Genomic DNA, 27,630 nt, shown 5'->3' on the forward strand with positions numbered 1-27,630 from the left:
AAAACCTTTTCCTGACATCCAACCTGAGCCTGCCCTGACTCAGCTGCAGCCGCTCCCTCCACTCCTGTCCCTGGGCACCAGAGGGAAGAGGTTCCCAGAGCCCCAGCCAGGGACCCGCTCCCAAGGCTGCTGCCATGGCCACCAGGGCTGGCACCAGCTGGGATGCTCGGTTTCCACGGGCCGGGCTTCAGGAATGGGATTCCCCAATTTCCTGCTCCCGCTAAAACCATGCTGCCCTCGCTGCCCTCCCGCCTCCCATGGAAAGCACAAAAGGAAAAGATAGCGGGCTGGGATAAGAACAATTTATTTGGAACAGCAACCAGACAAGGAACAAACAGAACAAAAACAGTATTGATAACAGAAGGGATAAATAAAACTGTTTACAGGGAAAACTAAAACACAACTCACTGGGTCTGCCTGGCCACAATTTCACCTGCCTGGAAAGGACACCCTTCTCCTCAGGATTGAGAGAGATTGCCTTTCCTGCCCCTGGCAAGGACCTGAGGTGGGAGTGAATGTAATGACAGGGCCATGGCCAGACCCTCACGTTCTTCCGTCCCATATCATGTCATTGGCAGGGGCAGGAAAAGGTACAGGTGTCTTCCCAGCATGGATCACAGGGAACATGGACCACCAGGACTCTTCCCAATGTGGGTTCTCCCATCGGGGATGAAGCTGGAGTGGTGCATGAAGCTGTTCCTGCAATCGAGGCAGTTGCAGGGCTTCCCTTACTGGTGGCTCCATTGGTGTCTGGTAAAATGAGAGCTGCTGGTGAAGCTCTTCTGACACTGGGGACACTCGTAGGGCCTCTCCCCAGTGTGGATGCGCTGGTGCCTGATGAGGGTGGAGTTGTGCTTGAAGGCCGTCCCACAGTCTGGGCAAAGGAAGGGCCTCTCCTCTGAGTGAATCCGCTGGTGTTGGAGGAGATGGAAGCTGGTGTAAAACCTCTTCTGACAATTGGGACACTCGTAGGGCCTCTCTCCAGTGTGGATGTGCTGGTGCCTGATGAGGTGGGATTTGCGCTTGAAGCCCTTCCCACAGTCAGGACAGTGGAAGGGCGTCTCCTCTGAGTGAATTCGCTCATGCAGGTGGAGACTGGAGCTGGTCTGAAACCTCTTCTGACACTGGGGACACTGGTAGGCTCGTAGGGCCCCCCCACCTTGTGGATGCGTTGGTGGATGATGAGGGCAGAGCTGCAGCTGAAGCCCTTCCCACACTCCCCACACTCGTAGGGCCATTCCCCAGTGTGGATCATCTGGTGGCTGATCAGGGTGCTGCTCTGCCTGAAGCTCTTCCCACACTCCAAGCACTTGTGGGGCTTCTCCCCATCATGAAGCTGCCCATGGACCACCAGCCCTGAGCTCTGGCTGAAGCTCTGTCCACCTTCCTGGCTCAGGGTGGGTCTTTCCTCCTCAGAGCACCCTGGGCTGGGTTTGGAGCCCCTTCTCCTGTGGGATCTCTGGGGCTTTTCCTCCACGTGGGAATTCTGCACCGTGGAGCCATTTAAAATGGCCTCTTCCACGAGGTTCAGCTGTGGGGATTTGTCCTCCCTGGTCTCCATCCTCAGCTCCTTATCTGGGGAAGGGAGGACAAGGAGAGGATGGGATTTGTCTCCGTGCCACAGGGAAGGGGAAGGAGATTCCCCCAGTGCATCCCCAGCAGGACGGGGTTGGCAACAGGGTTGTCCTGGAGCCGGGGGCTGTGCTGGGCTGGGAGATGGAGCAGGAGAGAGGGGGAAAGGGGCACTGACTTCCTCCTCACCTGCCTGGGGCTCCTGGGGCTCCTTCCTGTTTCTCGCAGCCTCCTCCTCCATCCAGTCAAGACTTGGGAATGGGAAATCCTGTTCTGGGAAGAAAACAAAGGGTGCACACATTGTCTTTTGCACAGGATTTAAGGGAAACCTGGGGGAGAGTCTAAGTCAGAATTAGAATTTAATAAGAAAATGAAGATCAAGGCAATGCTACAGAAACACTGCCTTGAACTGACAGAGTCAGGATATAACCTGACACCCTGTTGCTGGTCAGGGTGGTGGCTGCAGTCCCATTAAATGATGGCTGCAGTCCTGTTGGAGTGATGAACGTGATTCTGTCCAAGCAGTGATCCTGTAGAAGGGTCTGGTCTTCCTCTGCAGGTTCAGTGGTGGTTCTGGAGCTCTTGTCCTCTGGGAATCCAGTAGGCAAGCTGCTCCTGGTGTTGCAAGGCTCACCTTATATGCAGGTAGGAATGCTTGGATCCTGCCCCTGGGCGGAGCATCCCACAATGGGATGATGGAATTTGATCAGTCCTGCAGTGACACTCAATGGTCCATTCCCAGAAGATATCTCCCCTGGAGGGCGTTATCAGGGCTGAGTCATGGAAGAGATCAAGAACACTGCCCCACCTGTTCATAGCAGTTGATGAAGATGGGGATTGAAAACATGCATTTGGTTCCATCTTACACTGCAGCCTGAAACAGTGGGGGAATCCCTGCTCAGGGGGTGAACACCACCCCCCTTACCCAAACTGGCTCAGGTGTAAAACCCCCACCCCGGGAAGGCCACACACACACAGGGGACAATGTCACACTTGCCCTGCTCCAGGGCAAATGGCATCTCTCTAATATTTTCTTAACCAGATTGCAAAATTATTTTGGCAGAGTGAGTTCAGGGCACTGTTCTTCTACCCCAGTTGCCTTTGACAACAGCATGGTTCCTTCCTCTGAGGAGGTTGTGGTTCTCTCTGGAGGAAATCATGGAAACTTGGACGCAGCTTCCTCTGAGTGACTTACAGGAGAACTGATGAGGAAAATGGCTGTTGTGGGACTGGAGTGTAAAGAAAATATTTTGATGTCCTTTCTTGAAAAGTTTGTTAAAATCACTGGAGGAAAGGGAGCAAAAGATACCAGCGAGACTGACAAGGTTCATTCACCCCAAGGTGAGGAACACAGGGCTGCTGAAAGTCTCACAAGAAGCCCAGCTCAAGTAGCTAAATTCCCAAGTAACTGCCAAATTCACAGGCTGGTGGGCTTTGCCAAATGTGAGAATCATATTTCTCGTTGTCCCTGTCACCTATGTGACAGCTACACAGAGCTTTCCCTTCCTTTTCATAATCTATATTGGGCTGAATTTCCACTTTTCTTTCATCAGAATGCACCAGCAGCTGAGCTGGAGCTGTGCACGAACCAATGGGAATTGGAATTGCCACAAAATTGGTTGTACTGTCAGTTTATTCATGTTTGGGATTTGTTTCCATTTCCATCACAATTCTCTTTAGGGAAGAGCAACTTCAAGGCATTTTATGTACCGTTAAGTTTGATTTCTGACAAGAAACAACTTTCCTTTGTCCAGTGCCTAGTGGATGCTTGAGGGGTCTCTGAGCCTCTCGCCCTGGAGGATGCTTGGGAGGGGCTTGGTTGGATTGTCCCTGTCCCTGTCACCCCAGGCCATTCCCCAGGGGTATCCCTGTCCCTGTCACCCCAGGCCATTCCCCAGGGGTTGTCCCTGTCCCTGTCACCCCAGGCCATTCCCCAGGAGTGTCCCTGTCCCTGTCACCCCAGGCCATTCCCCGGGGATGTCCCTGTCCCTGTCATCCCAGGCCATTCCCCAGGGGTCTCCATCATTCTCACCCAGGGAATGCCTGGGGGGTCTCCCTCCCTCTCTCCCCTGTGCCAGGGGGTGCTCGGGGCAGTCTCTGTCCCTCTCAGCCCAGGGCATGCTCGGGGCTCTCTGTCCCCTGGCCCTGGGGGATGCTCGGGGGGTCTCCATCCCTCTGGCCTCAGGCAATGCCTGTGCAGGGCTGGGCACCAGGGGCTCTGTGTCCCTCTCACCGCTGAGGCTGCTCGGGGCTGGGGGGGCTCTGCCACCTTCTCACCCCTGGGGAGGCCGGGGGGGTCTCTGTCCCTCTCAGCCCTGCTCATCCTTCCTCAGGAAAAAGAGGGGGGGGAAATCTCTCATCCTGTCTGCAGCTGCTCCCACAGGGATGTGAGGGCTGATCCCAGAGCCCCAAGGGTCACAGTCAGGGCTGCCCTCAGGGAATGCTCACCTGGTATTGAGGGGCAGCGTGGGAGCACCTGGATCTTGGGGCACCCAGCTGCGCCCCATGTTTGGAGGTGCCTGAGGAGGGGTGGGACAATGCCAGGGACATCCTGCAGTGACATCCCCACTGTCCTGCTCTGGGTGAGCTCAGTCCCAAACCTGACCCTGATCCTGGTCTCAATCTCACTGCATGTTCAGACACACTCACAGTTCTGAATTTATTCTTATCCCAGCCCCACACTCATCTAGCCCCAGATCCAATCCCAACCCCAGCCCTAAAGCCAATCCCATGTCTAGCCTTAACCCGAATCCCAGCTCTAATCCAAATCTCAGCCCCAACTCTAATCCCAGCCCCAATTCCAGCCCCTTCCTAAATCCTCAGCCCCAAACCAAATCCCAGGTTCAGCCCTTCTGGGGGTTTGGGGGTGTCTCTGTCCCTGTGACCCCGATGATGTTTGGGTGGGGTCCCAGCAGGGCTGAGAGGGACAGAGACCCCCCCGGCCTCCCCAGGGGTGAGAAGGTGGCAGAGCCCCCCCAGCCCCGAGCAGCCTCAGCGGTGAGAGGGACACAGAGCCCCTGGTGCCCAGCCCTGCACAGGCATTGCCTGAGGCCAGAGGGATGGAGACCCCCCGAGCATCCCCCAGGGCCAGGGGACAGAGAGCCCCGAGCATGCCCTGGGCTGAGAGGGACAGAGACTGCCCCGAGCACCCCCTGGCACAGGGGAGAGAGGGAGGGAGACCCCCCAGGCATTCCCTGGGTGAGAATGATGGAGACCCCTGGGGAATGGCCTGGGGTGACAGGGACAGGGACACCCCTGGGGAATGGCCTGGGGTGACAGGGACAGGGACACCCCTGGGGAATGGCCTGGGGTGACAGGGACAGGGACACCCCTGGGGAATGGCCTGGGGTGACAGGGACAGGGACAAGCCCCCCAAGACCCTCCCAAGCCTCTCCCCCAGTGTGAGAGGCCCAGAAACCCCTTGAGCATCCCCTGGGCACCGGACAAAGTAAAGTTGTTTCTGGAAAAAAATCAAATTAACCCTACAGAAAATGCCTTGAATTTGCTCTTCCCACAAGTCACTTGTGGTGAAAACGCAAACAAATCGCAATTTTTAATAAACTGACCGTAGAAGCGATTCTGTGGCAATTCCAAAATCCATTGGTTCTGCACAGCTCCAGCTCAGCTGCTGGCACATTCTGATAAAAGCAAAGTGGAAATTCGGCCCAATAAACTCTGATATCTCTTTTCTGAAAAGAGTATGAAAAGGAAGGGAAAGCTCTGTGTAGATGTCACAAAGGTGACAGGGACAAAGAAAAAACTTATTCTTAGATTTGGCAAAGCCCCTGGCCTGTGAAAGAGAAAAGGGGGGACAGCCACGGAGTGACAGGGACAGAGACCTCCCCTGGGGCAGGGCAAGTGTGACATTGTCCCCTGTGTGTGTGGCCTTCCCAGGCTGGGGGTTTTACACCTGAGCCAGTTTGGGTAAGGGGGGTGGTGTTCACCCCCTGAGCAGGGATTCCCCCACTGTTTCAGGCTGCAGTGTAAGATGGAACCAAATGCATGTTTTCAATCCCCATCTTCATCAACTGCTATCAACAGGTGGGGCAGTGTTCTTGATCTCTTCCATGACTCAGCCCTGATAACGCCCTCCAGGGGAGATATCTTCTGGGAATGGGCCCTTGAGTGTCACTGCAGGACTGATCAAATTCCATCATCCCATTGTGGGATGCTCCGCCCAGGGGCAGGATCCAAGCATTCCTACCTGCATATAAGGTGAGCCTTGCAACACCAGGAGCAGCTTGCCTACTGGATTCCCAGAGGACAAGAGCTCCAGAACCACCACTGGACCTCCAGAGGAAGACCAGAGCCTTCTACAGGATCACTGCTTGGACAGAATCACGTTCATCACTCCAACAGGACTGCAGCCACCATTTAATGGGACTGCTGCCACCAGCCTGACCAGCAACAGGGTGTCAGGTTATATCCTGACTCTGTCAGTTTAAGGCAGTGTTTCTGTAGCATTGCCTTGATCTTCTTTTCTTATCTAATTGTAAATTCTGGTTTAGACTCTCCCCCAGGTTTGACTTCAAACCAGTACAAAATTCAATGTACTTATCCCTTGTTTTCTTCTCAAAACAGGATTTTCCATCCCATAAACTTGGCCAGATGGAGGAGGAGGCTGTGAGGAAGAAGAAGGAGCCCCAGGAGCCCCAGGCAGGTGAGGAGGAAGTCAGTGCCCCTTTCCCCCTCTCTCCTGCTCCATCTCCCAGCCCAGCACAGCCCCCGGCTGCAGGACAACCCTGCTGCCAACCCCGTCCTGCCGGGGATGCACTGGGGGGATCTCCTTCCCCTTCCCTCTGGCACGGAGGCAAATCCCATCCTCTCCTTGTCCTTCCTCCCCCAGGGAAGAAGCTGAGGATGGAGACCAGGGAGGGCAAATCCCTGTGGCAGAACCTCATGGAAGAGGCCATTTTGAGTGGCTCCACAGTGCAGAATTCCCACGTGGAGGAAAAGCCCCAGAGATCCCACAGGAGAAGGGGCTCCAAACCCAGCCCAGGGTGCTCTGAGGAGGAAAGACCCACCCTGAGCCAGGAAGGTGGACAGAGCTTCAGCCAGAGCTTGGAGCTGGTGGCCCATGAGCAGATTCATGATGGGAAAAAGCCCCACAAGTGCTTGGAGTGTGGGAAGAGCTTCAGGCAGAGCAGCACCCTGATCAGCCACCAGATGATCCACACTGGGGAATGGCCCTACGAGTGTGGGGAGTGTGGGAAGGGCTTCCGCTGCAGCTCCACCCTTTTGACCCACCAGTGCATCCACACTGGGGAGAGGCCCTACGAGTGTCCTGAGTGCCAGAAGAGGTTTCACACCAGCCCTGATCTCGCCAGGCACCGGCAGATTCACACAGAGGAAAGGCCCTTCCACTGCCCTGATTGCGGGAAGGGCTTCAAGCGCAAGTCCCACCTCATCAGGCACCAGCTCATCCACACTGGGGAGAGACCCTACGAGTGCCGCACGTGTGGGAAGAGGTTTCGGACCAGCTCAAATCTCCGCCTGCATGAGCGGATTCACGCGGATGAGAGGCCCTTCTACTGCCCTGACTGCGGGAAGAGCTTCAAGCACAACTCCACCCTCATCAGGCACCAGCGCATCCACACTGGGGAGAGGCCCTACGAGTGTCCCCAGTGTGGGAAGAGCTTCACCAGCAGCTCTCATTTGACAAGACACCAACGGAGCCACCAGTAAATGAAGCCCTGCAAGTGCCTCAATTGCAGGAACAGCTTGATGCACCACTCCAGCTTCATCCCCCATGGGAGAAGCCAGATTGGAAAGAGCCCTGGTGATCCATGTTCCCTGTGATCCATGCTGGGAAGACACCTGTACCTTTTCCTGCCCTTTGCCAATGACCTGATGTGGCATTGAAAAACATGAGGGTCTGGCCATGGCCCTGTCATTACATTCAGTCCCACCTCAGATCATTGCCAGGGACAGGAAAGGGACTCTCTCTCTCTCTCCCTGAGGAGAAGGGTGTCCTTTCCAGGCAAGAAATATTGTAGCCAGGCAGACCCTGTGAGTTGTGTTGTAGTTTTCCCTGTAAACAGTTTTATTTATCCCTTCTGTTATCAATATTGTTTCTGTTCCTGTTTCTTCTTTATCTCATTCCTGTTCCCAATAAATTGTTCTTATCCCAGCCCGGGATCTTTGCCTTTTGTGCTTTCCATGGGGGGCGGGAGGGCAGCGAGGGCAGCGCGGTTTTAGCGGGAGCAGGAAATTGGGGAATCCCATTCCTGAAGCCCGGCCCGTGGAAACCGAGCATCCCAGCTGGTGCCAGCCCTGGTGGCCATGGCAGCAGCCTTGGGAGCGGGTCCCTGGCTGGGGCTGTGGGAACCTCTTCCCTCTGGTGCCCAGGGACAGGAGTGGAGGGAGCGGCTGCAGCTGAGTCGGGGCAGGCTCAGCTTGGATGTCAGGAAAAGGTTTTTGGCCCAGAGGCTGCTGGGGCCCTGGCCAGGCTCCCCAGGGAAGGGTCTCAGCTCCAGGGCTCTCTGAGCTGCAGCAGCGTTTGGCCAGCGCTGCCAGGCCCAGGCTGGCATTGTTGGGGTGTCCTGTGCAGGGCCAGCAGTTGGACTGGAGGATCCTGATGGGTCCCTCCTAGCTCAGCCAATTCTGTGCTTCTGGGATCCCATCAGCCTGGGGATGGGGCTGCCAATGGTTGCCATGGCAACGGGCTCTGGCTGCAGGCCTGAGCTCGTGTCCATGGCAACCACCCCTGGCATGGGGTCTCCATAGAGCTGCCAAAGGACAGAGCATAGCAACAGGGGGCTGGGGATGGTTGCCATGGAAACTGACCATAGTAACAGGGGGCTGGTGATGGTTGCCATGGAAACTGACTACAGGAACAGGGTCCTGGTGATGGTTGCCTGCTAAGGATCAGATTTGTCACAGGCCCTCAGAGGGGTTCCATGGGATCTTTCCAAGAGTCTCCAGGCTGTTTCAGAGCTGGAATGTCACACCCAGAGACAGGGGCTCCATGGAGACCTCCCAGGGCTTTCTGGGGATGGTAAAGAGCCCTGTGGTCAGAGGCAGTCACAGCCATTCCATGGTGACATCCCAGGGCACCTTGGGCTGCAAAGGCACTGATCTGTCACAGGCACTCACGGGGGCTCCACGGTGACATCCCAGGAGTGCCCAGGCTGCCAAAGAGCCGGGATGGCCCAGACACTCACTGGGGTTCCTGTCATGGTCATAGTGGGAGCTTCAGGCAAAGTTTATTAGAGGAGCTCCTCTTGGGTCACAAAATACAGAAAGGATCCCCAATAGCCCCCACAGATCCCCCAGTGTAACCATTGAATCAGCGATGACACAGACTCAGATCAGAAGGCTAAGGGCTAAAAGCCACCCATTTTGTCAATCCTCTTCTTTTATACGTTGTTTTGCTACAGGTGGACCTCATTGGTCATTTAATCAACACATTTCACATGATTGGCCAATTAAGACAACACCCTTCAGTAAACAACTTTATGGAAAAGAGACAACTTATTACAGACATTGTCAGGGCACCAGTCATTGATGTTTGTTTTATGTTGGGCTTTTCTGGGGGCTCCCTTGATGGAGGAAACCCTCCTGTAGCAGTTCTGTGCCAGGTAAAAGGAGATGCATCGGACTTTTTCACTCTTCAGCTTCTTGTTTATTGTTATCTTTTCTAAAGTTTTGCATTGCTGTCCATACCAGGCTCAGGGTGCTGGAAAAGCACCGCACAATGTCGCCAAAATGTACGGTTTCAAGGTCTTTTAAAGTTGTCTCATGCAATTAACTCTTAAAACATACATTATTTCTGCTTATCGACCACTAACTCATCCCTTGACTGTCCACATGACCTCTGCACTGTGCTTTCCTTGACCAATCACCCTGTGCCACCAACACTGCAGAAAATGGAGTAGGTGAAGAAGAAGACAGGGACTACACCCAAATTCCTGCATCTTGCTTCCTATCTACACCATACTAAAAATCCCAAAACCTAAATTTCTCACCCAAGTCACATACTATACTACTCTCTATAATCTATTTCACACATCACTAAATTCTAATCTATCTCAAAGTCTTGAAAGTCCTCTCCATTGGCAAAGGTTAAAGGCAGTGTTTCTCTGGGGGTCAGGATCCCTCAGAGCAGACAGAGAAATATTCCCTGTGCCCTGGATTCCCACACATTAAACCTAAATCCCTTTAACCCTTAACATGTTAAGTTACCCAAAAATGTTCCAGGTAAGTAGGATTAGAAGGAGAAGAAACAGAGAACAACAGAAAGACAGAGGATCCATAGAAAGACACGCACATGGGTACCAACTGCTCAGGTTCCAGCATCACCAACACAGGAACCCCATGAGAAGGCAGGATCCAGACCCTGGGCTGGCCTCACTCCGGCTTTTTACCCCCTGGGCCTTCATGGGCCCGCCCCTGGGGTGGGACTGTCAGTTGCTCATCCAATCAGAGCCAGGGTAGCACCAGCTGCTGGTGTGTGATTGATTGATTGACAGCTGGGCCAGTCAGAGCTGGGTTAACATCACTCCCTGCTGTGTGATTGACAGCTCTGCCAGGCCAGGGCTGGGGGCGGGGCTCTGTCCCACCACAAACCAAGGCCTGACCCGGCCCTGGCCCCACACGGGCATTCCGAGCATCCCAAGGTGTCTCGGGACATGGATCTCATCCAGCCTCTGACAGCGACCACGGTGACACTACGGAACCTCATGGAGCCATGGCTCAGTTGTGACAATGGAGATCCAAGGAAACAATGGTGAGACTGTGGAATCCAGGAATCGTGGAATCAAGGAGACCATTGTGCAAATCATGGGCCCTATGGAAGCAAGGATCAGTGATCAAACTGTGGTTTGATTGTGATTGATTTAAAATAGAAACAAGGAGCCATTGTGACACAGCGGGGCTGCGTGGGGCCAATGGACCCTTGTGACTCTGTTGGGGCTCATGAAACCAAGAAGCCATTGTGACATTGCCAGACCTCATGGAATCAAGGATTACACTGTGACAGTGTGGGGATCCATGAAATCAAGGGAACATTGAACAAGTCTGTCTGGTTTGGCCTCCTGGGGGCTGTCTGACAGGTCCCATTGAATTTGGCATGTCAAGGGCCACTTCCCATCTGACCATGAAGCACTGGGGCTCTGTGCTTTTCTTCCTATGGAAAAGAACTGTCTTTCCTGTCTAGGCACCCATGGCCAAAATTGGGATTCTGGGTCTAAAATTCCCTATATCTAAGGGTTACTCCCAGACAAAATCTGCCCATACAGTCAAGTCTGGCCAGCCTTGGCCTCTGGTGACTGCCTCTCATCTGCCACTGCACCACTGGCGCTCACTTGTTTCCTTCCTATGGAGACCATTGTGACACTGCGGAGCATTGTGGAACCAAAGGGCCATGGTGACACTGCAGGCCCTTGTGGAACCTGTGACACTGTAGGAACTTGTGGAACCAAGGGGAACATTGTGACCCTGCAGGGTACCATGGATCCAAGGGGCCACTGTGACACTGTGGGGCCTCGTGGAACCAAGAACATCTTTGTGGCTCTGTTGGGCCGCATGGTCCCAAGGGGCCAGTGTGAAGCAGCAGGGCTTTGTGGAACCAAGAGGCCATTGCTGCATTTCAGGGCCTCGTGGAGCCAAAGGGCTGTTGTGATCCTGCAGGGCACTGTGGATCCATGGAGAGCATTGTGGCACTGCAAGGCCCCATGGAATCATGGAGACCATTGTGACCCTGCAGGGCCTCATGGAAGGAAGGGGCCATTGTGACACTATGGGAACTTGTGGAACCAAGGGAATCATTGTTGCACTACTGGGCCCCAATGGAACCAAGGGGCCATTGGACACAGCCAGGCTTCATGGAACCCAAAGACCATTGTGACACTGTGGGGCCTTGTGGAACCATGGAGACCATTAAGATCCTTAAGGACTTGTGTAACCAAGGGGCCATTATGACACCTGAGGGCCTCATGGAAGCAAGGAGCCATTGTGACACTGCAGGGCCCTGTGGAACCAAGGGAACATGAAACAGGTGTGGCTGCCTTGGCCTCCCAGGGGTCACCTGACAGGTCTGGCTGACCTTGGAATGTGGAAGGCCACTCCCATCTGCCCCTGAAACACTGGGGCTCTGGGCTTTTCTTTTTATGGAAGAGAACTGTCCATCTTTTCCAGGCATCCATGGCCAAAATTAGGATTCCATCTCCAAATTTCTGTGTATCCAAGGATTGCTCCCAGACAAAAGCTGCCAGAACAGAAAGGGCTGGCTGGTCTTTGCCTCCTGAGGGGCAGCACTCACCTATTTTCCAAACACTGGAAAGGGCTCTTGTGCTTTTCTTTGTATGGAAATAATCATCCTTCTCCAGGCCCAAATGTCTGAAATTAGGACTCCGTATTCATAATTTCAAATATCCAAGGGTTGCTTCAGGCAAACCTGCCAGGACAGACAGGTCAGGCTTGCCTTGGCCTCTGGTGGTTGCTGTTCATCAGCTCCTGAAACATGGGGGCTCTGTGGTTTCCTTCCTATGGAGACCAATGTGACACTTGGGAGCCTTGTGAAATGAAGGGGCCATTGTGACCCAGCAGAGCACCATGGATCCAAGGTACCATTGTGACACTGTGGGGCCTTGTGGAACCCAGGACATCATTGTGGCTCTGTTGGGCTGCATGGTCCCAAGGGGCCAGTGCAAAGCAGCGGTGTGGGAGTTAGCCTGGCTGTAACTCAGAGTCAGACAGATTTTACCCCAAAAGAATTGGGCATGAGTTTCAAGCCCTGGGAATTATTTGTTTAAATTACAGTGAGCTTGAAAGTTCTCCAAAAAGCCTTCAGAGCTGTTATGCTAACTTGTCTAAGTTCTCTTCCCCTATTGGTTACTTGTTCCCCCTATAGGGTTATTGTTCTAGAGTGTTCTACCCCCAGGTGTACATGTTGTTACCCCCTTTGTCTTGAGTCTTTGGATCCTGCCCCTTTATACTGTTCTACACTTCTCCATGTTTATTATTTTTCACCCTGTTATTAAAGTTCCTTTTAAACAACTCCATTGATCCTGCTCCTTTCCATTTTCGCCACCCTCGCCCTGAAGTCAGGGAACCAGAGAGGTTTGTCACAGCCACCCTCATTGTGACCTTGGGCGCCCAAACAGGGACCATGACACTCAGGGCTCCCTGTGTCAGTCACGTCAGCTGGGGTTAGCTGATGGATAGGCCAGGGCTCCCCGGGATTTTGGATTGTGCCAGGCCCGGGAGATTCATCGTTGCGTCAAGGGACCTTGCCCAGGATCAGCAGGGACAGCGATGGTTTCACCTGCATAGGGATTGCAGATGGGTTTTGGGAAATGCAAGACATTTATTGCCCATTTTGCCACTGTGTTTTTACAATATGCACCCACGCCCCATAACTGATTTGGGGTGTTCTGGTGGCTCTTCCCCATAAGGCAGAGAAAGAGAAAAATGGGCATCCAGATGTCCAAAGTAGAAAGGAGCATACATGGATGCTTTAATTCTCACTGATCATGACAAAATATTTTTAAAGAACGAATTAAAATTAATCATGAGGCGGATCATTAAAATTTTCCAGATGCCTCTGCTGACAAAATCCATACCACTGGATTTTGGGACTCAGTGGGAGTTAAACTGTACGTTTCGATCAAAAGGGACCCCATTGCACCCTGCATCTCCCCATCTTCTCACCATCCTTGAGACCCTTCACCAGCAAGCAGTGGGTTGAAAACTCGATATGATGGTCACTCCTAACTCGGCACCTCCCCTCCAACCTGCCTTTCTCAGACCTTCCATGATGGTCCAAGATGGCAATGGCCACGCTGTCTTGGAGCATCATGCCCTGGAGACTCAAGACAGAAGGAGCCTGAATGTGGCTCGGGAGCTCGACCATCCTCCCTCCATCTTGGCTCCTCCACTTCCTGCTACCACAGCCTTCTCTTCCGCCCTGAACGAACCTCCAGACTCCACCACAACAGCTGCAGGTGACGCCCCCACTGTCAATCGTCCTCTCCACCCTGGGCCATACCTCCAGTTAAGGAAGGAGACTGGCAAATAACCTCGAAACTCCTCATTGCCCCCATTTGTTATGAAAGAAAGGGGCAGAATCCCAGGTATCAGCCATTGGTTTATGGGGAAATCAAGGATCTGTGTAGGGCAGCTAAAGACCATAGGAAGGACTTACCTTGTTTTAATGGCCTAATGAGGGCCATGTTTACAGCTCATGTCTTAAAACCCTATGATTTAAAATATATTATGACCCTGTTGTTGTCACCTACAGAATACACCCTGTGGGAAGGAGAATGGAAGTGTTTATTAAATCAATTAATGGCAGACTATGCTAATAATGAGGCAAGGGTGGAATTGACAATCAACCATCTAGCTGGAGAAGGACAACACAGCCTGCCAGATGATCAAGCAGCAGGTATCCCCAGAGAAGTATTGGATGATATCAAAGAGATGGCTTTGCAAGTTTTAATCCAGGTATTGGATGGTAGCACCCCCAATTTGGACTACCTTGGGTGGCTGCAGCTGAAGCTTTAGGACAATCAGACCATCCTGGGTGCCTGTTAAGTAAGCAAACCAATGCTGCCTCCCTCACATTGAGTGGGCTGCTCTCAGACACAGAGACCATCAGACACGCCACCTTGCAGAACAGCGATAGAGTTTTTACTCTGGGCACATGGGCATGGCTGTGTAGACTCTGAGGGCATGTGCTGCATGAACCTCTCCAGCCACAGCGAGTCAATGCACAAGAGCATTCAGGTACTGAAGGAAGGGTTCAAGAAGCTTCAAGTGGAAAACAAAGACTGGGTCAATAAACTCTTCCAATCCAACGTGACTAAAGGGTTGGATGATGTCAAGCTGAAACAGAACTTATAATTCTCTTATTGGTTGTTGTTGTATTGTTAATTGTCTCATGTTTGTTTGCATGCTTTAAGAAAGTCTTACAAAATTATTCAGTTCCATCTTTGTTGTAAAAGAGAAAGGGAGAAGATACCCAACACAGGATCCTCATGGACTCCTTGGAGGAGAGAATTGAAGGCCAGGATGGCCCAAAAACCTCCCAGAGACTCAGTGTGGGAAGGAAAATCCTTCAAAGTACCTAAAAGTATTCTTAAATCCATAAAATACCTTAAAAACCTTGAGTATCTCAAGGCATTAATGAGCCCCACTGAGTGTCAGTACAAAGCTCTCCAGGGACTCATTAAAGCAGATAATTGGGGCCATGATTAAGACAAACCTCTCACAGAGTCTGTATCAAAAGGGAAACACCAAGTACCTTAAAAGAACTGAAGTACCTTGAAGTATTAATGATCCCCACTGAGTGTTGTTACTGACAAAGCCTCTCCAGGGACTAATTACAGCAGATAATTGGAGGCCATGATTGCACAAACCTCTCAGAGACTGCAAGGCAAAAGCCAAAGCCAAAGTCCTTTGAAAAACCTGCAGCCCCTGCAGGGAGCATGAAGGAGCCCCCAGGGCCATTGCTGAGCAAGGCTCCCCAGGGACTCCTTGCAGCAGATCCTTGAGGCCACTGGGATGTGGGCTAGGGGGGGATGCTGAGGGCAGCACAAGGGGCTGACAGTGCCCAGCCTGGCTGGGGCTGTGCCAGGAGGCCCCAGGGCCTCAGGACAAGGTGTCTCCTCCCAGCCCTTGCTGGCACAGACCCTGCTGTGGCCCAGGGCACCCAGACTTGGCTTCTCTTTGTCCCCACCTGTCATCACTGCCTGCAGTTCTCTGCTCTGCCTGGGGCCTGGGGACACTTTCTCAGTCGTGTCCCTCTCTGGGACCCATTACAAGTCCAAGAAACTTTAGAGTTGGATTCTGCCTTGGAGTTCCGGAGAGGTTTCTTCAGCTCCCTCTCAGGGACTGATGTTCAGGGCCTGAGCACAAAGCCCCAGAGGCTGATTAAAGTCCTGGTGCTGTGTCTGTGCTGCTGAGCTGGGCTGGGCTCCTGGCACAGAGGCAGCTCCTGGTCACCAAGAAGAGCTTCAAAAGCACATTTCTCTGGATGAGCAGCTCTTGTGCCAGCCCAGCAGGGCTGGGGCACTGCCTGCAGCCAGCGCGGGCACAGCCCAGAGGCACAGAGAGCTTCAATCAGTCAGGGCTGGGAAGGGGCTGAGAAGTGCCTGGGGCACAATCACTGCCAGCCCTTGGCACAGGAACCTCTGGCTGCAGGACAGTGCAGCTGCAGCTCCTGGAGCCATCTCCTCAAGCTGGAACATGCCAATGCCTGCAGAGCCTGTGAGTACATTCTCTGCTTGTCTCTTGTGCAGAGCAGCCAGGGGTGCCCAGGGCTGTCCTGCAGAGCAGGGTCCTGCAGCCCAGGGCGCTGTGCTGGGGCAGGGACTCTGCTGCCTGCCAGGGACAGCTCTCAGCCAGCCCTGGCAGCTGCTCCCAGCCCTGGGGGACAAGGTCTGGGTGGCAGGAGACAGCTGGTGAGGCTTGGAAGTGTTCTCCTTGTGTGGGGAGGATGCTGCATTGTTCAGGACTGCTCCCAGCATGGCATTTAACTGCAGAACATTTCCAACTGCATTATACAGGGAGCACAGAAAGGCAGGGACTGGATCAAAGAGCAAATCATGCTTTTTAAATGTATTTTTCTGGGTTGCCTTGATAGGAAAATGCACATAGATATTTATCTCTCAGTTCAGGTTTTAAAACACAATCTTCTCAGATGTTTATAAACCAGGCAGTAAAAGAAATCAGCACAGGGCCCCTCACAGGCAGCATCAGTGTTGCTTTTCCAGCCTCCTCAGGGTTGCTCTGACGTTGCCATCAGAGCCTGCAGAGCCAGAGCTGCCCCTGGGCAGTGCCTGAGCTGGGAGGGCTCTGCAGGGCAGAGCTGAGCCCCCAGGGCTGGGCTGGGCTCTGGCAGCACTGGCAGGGCCCAGCCCTGGGCACAGGGAAGCAGCTGCTGGCAGGGACAGCTCCAGGCAGCAGAGCCCTTGGCAGGCAGTGGGGGGAAAGTGCCCCCAGCCTCTGCTGGGATATTTCAAGTCCTCTCCAAACCCAACTATACCATGATTACTTTTCTTACAGATGCCCATGTGCAGCCGCAGCAAATGTCCAACAGCAGCTGCATCAGGCACTTCCTGCTGCTGGCATTGGCAGACACGCGGCAGCTGCAGCTCCTGCACTTCTGCCTCTTGCTGGGCATCTCCCTGGCTGCCCTCCTGGGCAACGGCCTCATCATCAGCGCCGTAGCCTGCGGCCACCACCTGCACACGCCCATGTTCTTCTTCCTGCTCAACCTGGCCCTCGCTGACCTGGGCTCCATCTGCACCACTGTCCCCAAAGCCATGCACAATTCCCTCTGGGACACCAGCAACATCTCCTACACTGGATGTGCTGCACAGCTCTTTTTCTTTCTCTTCTTTATTGTAGCAGAGTTTTGCCTCCTGACCACCATGTGCTACGACCGCTACGTGTCCATCTGCAAACCCCTGCACTACGGGACCCTCCTGGGCAGCAGAGCTTGTGCCCACATGGCAGCAGCTGCCTGGGCCAGTGCCTTTCTCTATTCACTGCTGCACACAGCCAATACATTTTCCCTGCCCCTGTGCCATGGCAATGCCCTGGGCCAGTTCTTCTGTGAAATCCCACAGATCCTCAAGCTCTCCTGTGCCAAATCCTACCTCAGGGAACTGGGGCTTCTTGGTGTGGGTGCCTTTTTGGCATTTGGTTGTTTTGTGTTCATTGTTTTCTCCTATGTGCAGATCTTCAGGGCTGTGCTGAGGATCCCCTCTGAGCAGGGACGGCACAAAGCCTTTTCCACCTGCCTCCCTCACCTGGCCGTGGTCTCCCTGTTTGTCAGCACTGCATTGCTCGCCTATCTGAAGCCCCCCTCCATGTCCTCCCCATCCCTGGATCTGGCCCTGTCAGTTCTGTACTCGGTGGTGCCTCCAGCCCTGAACCCCCTCATCTACAGCCTGAGGAACCAGGAGCTCAAGGCTGCAGTGTGGAGACTGATGACTGGATGCTTTCCGAAACATTAAACTGCTGGGCAATTTCTGGAAATCACTTGCAATAGAAGTAGTATTGGGTACTTCTCATTGCTTTGGCTGTGGGGTTTTTTCTTTTGTTTTACTTTTTTCTGATTTTGAACAAAGACATGTCATTCCTCTAGGCCATTTCTCATTTTGTTTCTCTCCACCTTCCCTGTGGCCATAGACTGTCTCAATGAGGGGCTGTGCTATTGAGAGGAATAGAGGATTTGTCTTTACAAAATATCTGTGGGTCTGCTGGTAGATAAAACTAGCTCTGGAAGATAAAAGAAACAACGTGAAGGATTCCACTGATTGATGAATGGAAAAAGATATTTGCTTTTAGAAATAAACTTTACGTTTGCTGATAAATGAAATTAGAGATTGAGAGATATAAAAAACAATGGGGAAGAAAAATCCCTAAATTCCATAAGAATTAAAAAGTAAAAGGGAGGGTTATACATTAGAGGGAAATCTGGAAAATCTTTGGTATCAGGCCTATCGGGGAGTCTGTACCCATCAAGTACCTCAGCCAATATGGAAAGAGAGAAGGGAAATGCAGCCAGGAAATTAGCATAAAAAGATGGCTGCATCCTGTAAAAATTCGAGACATCCCAGGGGAATTCCCCATGTCTTCTCCCTTTATTCGAATAAAGCTAGAAACGACTCCCCTGTCTCCATTTTGGACATAAAACTCTGGTGTTTGTGGATTAATGTTCCTAACACTCTCTGTGGCTTTAAATGAACTAAAGGATCTCCCCTAGCAAAGTTTTCTGCAGAGATGCCCTTTTGTTGCCTTCTCTGGAGCTGCAGCAGCAATGTCTGTGTGCAGAGCTGGGGCAGATCAGTGCTGGCCCAGCAGCTGTGCCCAGCAGCAGCAGCAGCAGCAGCACTTGGTGTTGCCAGTGCTGCTGCTGTGGCCCTGCCCCGCTGCCCTGGTGGCCCTGGTGTTGCTGCAGGGCCTGAGTGCTCTCGGGGCCGGGCACAGCCCTGGGGGTGGCAGTGCCGGGGCTGCAGCAGGGACAGGCCATGGGCACTGCTGGGGCAGCGCTGACGCCTCAGGCCAGGCCCTGGGGGCTCCAGGCTCCTTGCCCAGGCTCTCTCCAGAACACGGCCAGGCCAATGCTCAGCACAGAAACCCCCGTCAGCAGCCCCAGGCTGGCCGTGGGCAGGCTGGGGGCAAACAGCATGGCTGGGGCTCTGCAAGGGCCCTGGGGCAGACGGGAAGGAGCAGCAGAGCAGGGGCTGATCCATGCCCAGTGCGCTGCACAGCCCAGGGCAGCGTCCCAGAGCGTCCTCATGCAGCTGCCAACAACATCCCCCCTCTGCAGCCCTGGCCTCTCCCCCAGCTAACACAGGTGCCCCATCCTTGCAGGCACAGACACGGCAGCACTGCCTCAGCAGCCCCTGTTTGCATTGCACACAGCAGGGCCAGCACCCCCATGCTGTTGCTGTGGGGACATGAACCTGAGGGAGCACAAATGCCATCAGCCCCTGGGGCCAGCAAGGCCTGGGGGACACCAGGGAAACCCCTCAGCTTTGTCCTGGCCCCTGCACTCAGCCAGAAAGTTTGTTCCCATCAGCTGGGAGTTTCCTGTGCCACTGCAGACGCTGTTGCTCAGAGCCAGGGCTGCCTGGCAGCCACCCCCAAACTGCCCTGAGCATTTCCTTGGCTTCACCTTTGCTTTCTTTACTCTTCCTGGCAAAAATTTCTTCCTCTTCCCACCCCTGCTCCCTCCCCTGCAATCAGCCCATCTCTTCCCTGCTCCTGCTGGCCACAACATTCCTGATCCAGGCCAGCAGCCATTGACCTTCTTGGCCACCTGGGCACACTGCTGCCTCATGTCCAGCCTGCTGTCCATCAGTCCCTGCAGGTCCCTTTCTGCCTGGCTGCTCTCCAGCCACTCTGTCCCCAGCCTGTAGAGCTGCAGGGGTTGTTGTGGCCAAAGTGCAGGACCCGGCACTGGGACTTGTTAAACCTTACCTTGTTGGATTTGGGCCCTGCATCCAGCCTGTCCAGGGCCCTGTGCAGAGCCCTCCTACCCTCCCGCACATCCACACTACCAGACAACTTGGTGTCATCACAGTTCCATGAGGCCCCAGAGTGTCCCAATGGTCTCCATGACTCCATGAGGCCTCCCAGTGTAGCAATGTCCCTTTGATTCCCTGGGATCCCTTAGTGTCACAAAGTCCCTTGGATCCTTGGGCCCTGCAGTGTCACAATGGATCCTTGGTTCCATGAGGTCTGGCAGGGCAGCAATGCTCTCCTTGGTTCCACAGTGTCACAATTGCCTCTGGTCCTAAGAGCCACCACGGTGTCAAACATGTTTCCTTCGTTCCAGGAGTCCCTGAGGAGCAGCCTTGGCCCCTTGCTTCCATGGGGCCCTGCAGTGTCACAATGGCCCCATCATGACATCAGGTCCTCTTCTGTCACAATGCTCTGCATGGTTCCACAAGGCCCTGCAGGGTCACAGTGGCCTCTGTGGTTCCACCAGGACCCAGACTGTCACAATGGACTCCTTGCTTCCATCCAGCCCCACAATGTCACAATGGCCCCTTGGCTCTGTGCTGCCATGTCGTACACAGTGTCACCATGGTCCTCTGAGTGCCACCAGGCCCTGCAGTGTCACAATCATCAGAGAATCAACCAGGCTGGAAATGACCTTGGAGAGCATTAAGTCCAACCTGGGACCCAACACCACCTTGTCACCCAGACCATGGCACTGAGTGCCACATCCAGTCTTAAACACTTCCAGGGATGGTGACTCACCCACCTCCCTGGACAGCCCATTCCAATGCCCAACCACCCTTTATGTGAGGAATATTTCCTAATGTCCAGTCTAAACTTCTCCTGGTGCACCTTAAGGCTGTGTCCTCTTGTCCTGTAACTGTTCCCTGGAAGAACAGTCCAAACCCCACCTGGCTGCACCCTCCTGTCAGGGAGTTGTAGAGAGTGATGAGGTCTCCCCTGGGCCTCCTCTTCTCCAGGATAAACAACCCCAGCTTCCTCAGCCACTCCTCACAGGACTTGTGCTCCAGATCCCTCCCCAGCCTTGTTTCCCTTCTCTGGACACGCTCCAGCCCCTCCATGTCCTTCCTAAACTGGGGGCCCCAGAAGTGGACACAGCACTTGAGGAGCTGCCCAAGCAGTGCTGAGCACAGGGCAAGAATCACTACCCTGTCCCTGCTGGCCACACCATTCCTGATCCATAGGAGTGCCAGGGGTTGGATGAGGGAAATGGTGGGGAGGAGGTAGGGACAAAGAGTTATTGATTGTCAGCCATGAAGGGTCTTGATTTTTATATCTCTTCACACAGCATTAGAAGGTGCTGGGGGTCAATATCAATTGGACATTGATTATACTAAACCCCAAACAGGAAAAGAATACTGGATAAAACAGTTCTCTTCCTTTTTTTTTTCAATACAGCAGATTCACATTGAAAAAAATTCTGAAATTTGTCTAATTAACCAAAGAAGAATTGAAAACTTTGATTATTCCTCAGGGCTGTTCTTGTTCAGGTGTTTTAAACAAATATTTATGAGCCTTTTTCACTGAATTCCTCAACTGAAAAGCTAAAGAAAGAAGCCTCTGGAGTAGTAAAACTCATCATCAACTCCAAGTGGCTGAGGATCCATCCCCATCAGAGCAGCAATGAACAGAAATGGGCACAGCTTTGTGGCTGCTGTCCCAGCTTTGGCATGGGCCCTGGGCCTGGAGCAGGAGCAGCTCTTGAGGGCCCCAAGGCCGGGGCTCTTGTGCTGCCCTGGGCAGATGGGATGGCAGCAGGGGCTGCAGAGCTCTCAGCACCTCAGGCCGAGGGGAGCAGGGCAGCTAGGGAGCCTCCTTTGGCCTTGGCCAAGCACCTTCCCCCATGGCTGGGGCTGAGTCCTGTGGCAGCTGCAGCTGCTGCTGTGGCCTTGACAGGGACTGAGGCCGTGGGGCCAGTGCCCAGAGCAGCCTGGCCTGAGCAGAGCTGTGGGGCCAGAGCCGGCTGGGCTGGGCTGGGCTCAGAGAGGCCCTTGGTGCTGCCCAGAGCTCAGGGCAGCCGGCAGAGCTTGCAGGGAGCTGGGCTGGGCTCCGAGAGCCTGGCCCAGAAACCATCAGTGTCCATCTCAGCCTGGCTGAGCGTGCAGGGGCAGGACTCAGGCCAGGCCTTGTGGGGCAGGGCCAGCGTCTGTGCAAGGCTTTGCAAACAGGCAAGTGGCCCAGAGAGGAGGCTGCTCTGTGCCCTTGGTGGCACGGACAGAGCAGGGAGGGGCCCAGGACATTTGTCAGCGCCAGCCTCTCTGCCCATGCGTTGGCAGCCCTGGCTGCTGAGCCCAGCTTTGGCCTGGGCTGAGTTTGGCTGTGGCCCAGCTCCATCCTCCTGCGGGGCTCAGGGCCTGTTCCCGGCCATGGCCAGCCCTGACTTCCTCTCTGCTGGCCCAGAGGCCGGCAGAGCCCGGGGCAGGGCTGTCTGTGCAGCCCCACAGGTGCCACGGGCTCTGCAGGAGCTGGCAGGGGCTGCCCAGCAGGGAGGCCATGGGGCACAGAGCCCCAAGGCTGCTGTGGGCACCACGGCACAGGGGCCGTTCCCAGCCGCAATGCTCCTGGCCTGGGCTGGGCCTGCACAGGGGCTGGGCCACCATGGCTGGGCCAGCACAGGGCCACAAAGGGTCCATGCAGCCGCTGCCGGGGCTGACAGCAAGGCCAGGCACACACAAGCAATTGCTGAGCATGGCCTGCGCTGGCCAGGCCTGACTGGGCCAAAGGCAGAGCTCAGCTGCCCTTGGGGGCTGCAGCAACACTCCAGAGCCCAAAGAGCCTCCATGGCTGGGCTGGAGACCAAGGCTGCAGCAGGGAAAGGCAGGGCTGCTGCGGGATGGGGAGAGCATTGAATTCCAGCACACACCTCAGCTCTCTGATGATCCCAGCACCATGCTGGGCCCTGTTTCAGACTGGAGCAGAGCAGATGTTGATGGCACAGGAGCCCTGTGGGGCTGTCAGGGCCCTGCAGCTTGCAAGGTGCTCTGCTCTCCCTCAGGTGCTCTCAGAGAGATCCAATCCCAGCTGGGCACCTCAGGGCACAAGTGGCGATGCCCGTCCATGGGCACACAACTGATGTCTGCTTGGAAAGGTGCACAGGTTTTATTACCTGTTAGTTTCATAATACTCAGGCAAATCTTTATTATCTGAATCACTTGAGTACTTTTAAGAAATGGCAAAGTGTTCCCACCAGGAATGGGAATTCCCTGGAAGCTTGCTGATGGCAGGAGAAGAAATATTGATCTTCCCCTCTATTCCTGTCCCCAATGATCAGTCTATTATTTCCTCTCCCTCTTCCGTCAGGTGTTTCCATCTCCTGTTGAAATGGCCATGTCTGACTACATCTCTTCACTAGACCAGCTGGATCCACGTCCCTCCTGCTACTCTCCGATTTCCCCCTCCAGATGCCCTCTGGTCATTCAAGTGCCTCTCAGCTGACTGCTTTCATGCTTTGAGCTTCAGGGAGTGGCTCAGTCGTTCAAGTTCAAATAAATATTAATTAAATATCTCATTATGGTTATATCTAATACTAAATTACCTTTTCTTATGTCTCTGTCTAAAACTGTTCAGAAATCCCTTGGGCATGGGGGACATGTCAGATGCTGCTGGGACATCCCAGAGAGCTGAGGGAAGAGCTGTGATGGTTATTAAACTGTTCAAATGTTCAACTTGTGTTTGTTGGCAAGAAACCTTTCTGTGCCTCTGAGTGTCACCAGGCCCTGAGCCCAAAGGACACAAACCTGATGAGTTGTGGTTCCCACTGCAGGGGCTGCACTTGGACCTTGGCTCTGCACAGGAGAGCTCTTCATACCCTTTCTCTCTTTTGCTCCCTCTGAGCATGGAGGGAGCTCCTGGCTTCAGCCTGTGACTCGTGTGTGCAAAGAGCAAATCTGGGAAGAATCGGGGCAGGGAGGGTTTGGGGGGACCTTGGGATCTGTGCTGGGCACAGAAGGTGTTTTCCATTGCTCTGAGACTGTCTGCTGTGCAAAGTGGATTTAATATCCAGCAGAGGAATGACTTTGGCATTGGATGGAGCTGTGCCTTCCCTTGGCTTTGTTGGCTGACAAGAAATGAACATCCCTCTGTGTCTCAGGCAGCTCCTTCTCCAAGGAAAGCAGGTGGGAGTTGGAGCCAAGGAGCTGAAAGCTGCAGGTGCAGCCTGGGCTGGAGGGAGCTCAGATTTGCACAAGGCTGCTCTGAGTGCCAGGGCTTGGATGGGGGAAATGGTGGGCTGGGGGTAGGGACAGAGTCTGATTGATTGTCAGCCATGAAGGGTCTTGATTTTCATATCAATTCAGACTGCATGAGGAGGTACTTGGATTCAGTGTCAATTGGAGATTGTACATATCGATTTATAAACAGGAAAAAATCCTAAACAGGACCTAAAAGATGTTTTCTCACTGTCTTTTTAAATATCATGTATTCACTTTGAATACACTACTGAGATCTACTAAACCACAAAGGATTTGAAAATTAAAATCAAATGATTCTCAGAGGCTTGGCTTGTTCAGGTGTTCTCAATGTTCATGAGCCCTGGGACACTGAATTCCTGCACTGAAGAGCTGAAGGCTGAACAAGCCTCTGGAGCAGGGAAATTCAGCAGCAGCCTCCAAGTTGCTGAGGATGTCAGCAGCCCCCAGTGAGGCCATCCCTGCCCAGAGACCGTGGGGGAATGGGCAGACAAGGAGAGCGTCCCTGGGGCTGGGGCAGCACAACTCAGAGGCACCAGCGGCTCCAGCTGGGCAATGGAGTGTGGAATGTGGCTGGGACAGCCCTGCCTGGGCTGGGCCAAGCAGCACACACAAGCCCTGACCCTCAATCCGGAAACAATTCTCTCAAGGAGACATTTAAAAGGAATTACATTTGTTTGTGTCCTCTGAGTGGGACACACTGGAGAAATTCTGACAAGAGATCTTCCGGAGCTCAAAAGATCTAAACAGCCTTTACTAGTAATATGAGAAAATTATGGAAACTTGGCAAATGGTTTGATATGACATTCAATGAAAAACAAAAACCACTTATCAAAGCTTTAAATTGGACCATTCATCTTCACAGACTCTAAGCCTGTTCCGTTTTAACTTACTCAAGATTTGCAATTTGCAAGAGAACAGAAATAGAAGAAATAGACACAGACAGAGAAAAACAAAAAATATACAGAGAAGCACACACACAGCTACCTACTCCTGGATTCCAGCACTGTTCAGATGGAAATTCCAAGAGGATCCAGGGTCAAGATGTGTGCTTGCCTTGTGGTCAGCCTTCAATACCCCTTGGTCTCCCTGGGCCCTTCCCCCAGGTGGGGCTTGGGCTCATTTGGTCCCTCAGGAGCTGGGCTGGGGGCTGCAGAGGTGGCTGTGGAGCATTGCCTGTGCTGTGCCAGGGACTGGCAGCCACTGCTGGGCTGGGATAGAGGCTCTGGGGGGATTGGGGTTCCAGGGCAGGGCAGGGCTGGGCTTCCAGGGCAGGGCAAGGCTGGACCTGCCCCTTCCTCCCCCACACATGAAATGTTTCCAGCCAACAATCTCCTCCAGTCTGTCACAATAGGGAATATTGTAGGTGAAATCCCAATTCTGGCCACGGGCACCTGGCTGAGAAGGACAGTTCGTTTCCATAGGAAGGAAAGCATGGAGCTCCAGGGTTTCAGCAGCAGATGAGAAGAGCCCCTCAACATGCCAAGGCCAGCTAGACCAGTCAGGTAGTCCCTGGAAGGCCAAACCAGCCAGACCTGTTCCATGTTCCCTTGGCTTTATGGTGCCGCATAATGTCTTAATGGTGTCTTGATTCCATGGGATCCAGCAGTGTCACAATGGACCCTTGGTTCAATTGGGTTCCACAGCGTTGCAGTGGGTCCAAGTTTCCAGAAGGCCCTGCAGTGTCACAATGGACTTTTGAACTGTGAGGGTTTTTGGTGTCACAATGGTGTCCTTTGACTCTACAGTGTCACAATGGACATTGATGACAAGGGGCCCCTCTGTGTCACCGTGGAACTTTGGTTCCATGTAGCCCAGCAGTGTCACAAAGGCCTATTGGTTTCATGAGGCCCCACAGTATCACAATGGTCCTCTGGGGTGTGTGGGGACCCCCAGGGTCACTATGGTCTCACTGATTCCATGAGGCCTCAGAGTGTCACAATGCTTTGCTTATTCCATGGGGCCTCATAGTGTCACAATGGTCTCCATGATTCCATGAGCCCCCTCAGTGTCACAATGGCCCCTTGGTTCCATGAGGCCATGAAGTGTCTTAATGGTGTCTCCACGGTTCCATGAGGCCCTGCGGTGTCACAGTGGACACTTGGTCAGATGGGGCCTCTCAGTGTCACAAGGATCCCTCCATTCCTTGGAGCCAAACAGCATCAGTACAGCCCCTTTGGTTCCATGAGGCCCAGCAATGTCACAGTGCTCTCCATGATTCCATGAGGCGCCATAGTGTCACAATGGTCCCCTGGTCTCACAAGGCCCCACAGTGTCACAATGCTCCCATGGTCTCACAGGGCCCCACAGTGTCACAATGGTCCCTTGGTTCCATGGGCCCTGTGCTGCTGCATTCCCCCCTCCCCTTCTCAGGCCGCCCTGCCAGATGAGAAATGCTCCTTGGGGCTCGGCCTTGGCCAACAGCCCCTGGGCTCAGCTCCTCTGCAGCTCATCACAAACACTGTCTGCTCCAGGCACTGCTGCTGCCCAACCAGCTCCTGCTTTCTGTAGCAGCAGCCCTGGGAACTGCTTTTGTTCCCTCAGTGGCACAACATCCCTGTTCTCACACTGCCAAAGAAAGCTGTTGATGCCAAGTGCGTCCAGGATGAACCATGGCTGGGACTGAAGCCCCTCTCTTGGGGCCCTGCAAACAGCGCTCCAAAAGGAGCCCTTGGAGCTCTCCTGGGCCAGCGACTCCCTCTGAGTGGGGCCTCTCCCAGCCGGGAACTCTCCCGTTCACTGCACTCGGGGATCCCCAACAACGACGGAGCCTGGGCCAATCCCCCCACTCCTCCAGGCTCAACCCTTCACCCACTGGGGAGATGCCAAAGGATCCACAGGGAGCATTTCCTGCCCTCAGGGGAATTTCTCCCAGGTGCCCTGCACTGACTCTTTGTGTCTGTGTGCACACACAGGAGTGCCCGTGCTGGGGAAATGTGGCAGAAATGCTGCTCTCTGAGGGGTTTGAGTGCCTTGGATAGCTGAGTCACTCAGATATCCAGATATCAGTAAGTAAGGTTAAGTCAGGAGATCTAAGCTAAGTTAAATGCTGCTAAGAGTTGTTCTTTTGCTAAGTTGTTAAGTTTAATTCTAGTTATTAGCTTAGTTTTTAACACTTAGTTAAGTGTTATTCCTGTGTTAAATTATTGAGTCATTGGTTTTAAGTTAGGTTAAGGACTGTTAAGTGCTGTTCTTTTGCTAAATTGTGAAGTTGACGGTATCAGTTAACATTAAGTTCTTTTAAATTTCACCTCAGTTAACCTTTTGGGCTGTATTCCTTTTATCCTTCCCCTCACTGTCCTTTTGTCTCATACACACAGGGACAGTCCTCAGTTCATTTCTGGTTTGATTGCCTGGATTTTATTTGGTTTTGTTGTTGCTTTGTTTCCTTGGTGTGGTGGTTTGACAGGAAATGTGTTTTTTGGGATGCTGTGTTTTGGGCCAATGGGTATTCAGGCTTTAATATTGGCATCTAACCTGGCCATTAGGACATGGACACGCCTCTGAGAACACGGAGTTAAAAGCAGAACTCTCCCCTGGGAGGGCCGTTTTGGGTTTCCGGAGGGAAAGAGTTTGGGTCTCTGCCCCAGCCCAACTGCTGGCTGGGCAGGGGGAGGGGAAAAGCCATGTGGCCGGGAGAGGTAGGCCTGAGCCCCGGGGTGGAAGGGTGGAAGAGAGAGAGAGAGAGAGAGAGACACCGGGAGCCATCGGGCAGCCCCCCTGAGAGACACAGAGAGAGAGAGAAAGAGCCGCTGCCTGGGACTGTAACCTTGAAGCTTGATAAACATGGGCCTGTGCCGGCAGCACAGCTGGGACAGAGAAGAAGGGGGGGGGGGGGGGGGCAGCCGGCCGCTTGTAGGAGCTTTTAACCCCTTTTTGGAGAATGAAAACT

General features: G+C 53.5%; 1 protein-coding gene across 1 annotated transcript in view; it reads left to right on the forward strand.

The window, feature by feature from the left end:
- LOC143692466 (uncharacterized) overlaps window positions 1–27,630 on the forward strand; it is a 103,661-nt gene that overhangs the window by 24,402 nt on the left and 51,629 nt on the right. The window contains exon 3 of the mRNA XM_077172699.1: window positions 6,611–7,198. Within this exon, the coding sequence (XP_077028814.1) occupies window positions 6,611–7,198 (588 nt within the window). The remainder of the gene's footprint in view (window positions 1–6,610; window positions 7,199–27,630) is intronic.

This window comes from Agelaius phoeniceus, assembly GCF_051311805.1.
Source record: "Agelaius phoeniceus isolate bAgePho1 chromosome W unlocalized genomic scaffold, bAgePho1.hap1 SUPER_W_unloc_1, whole genome shotgun sequence".
Classification (NCBI taxonomy): Eukaryota; Metazoa; Chordata; class Aves; order Passeriformes; family Icteridae; genus Agelaius; species Agelaius phoeniceus.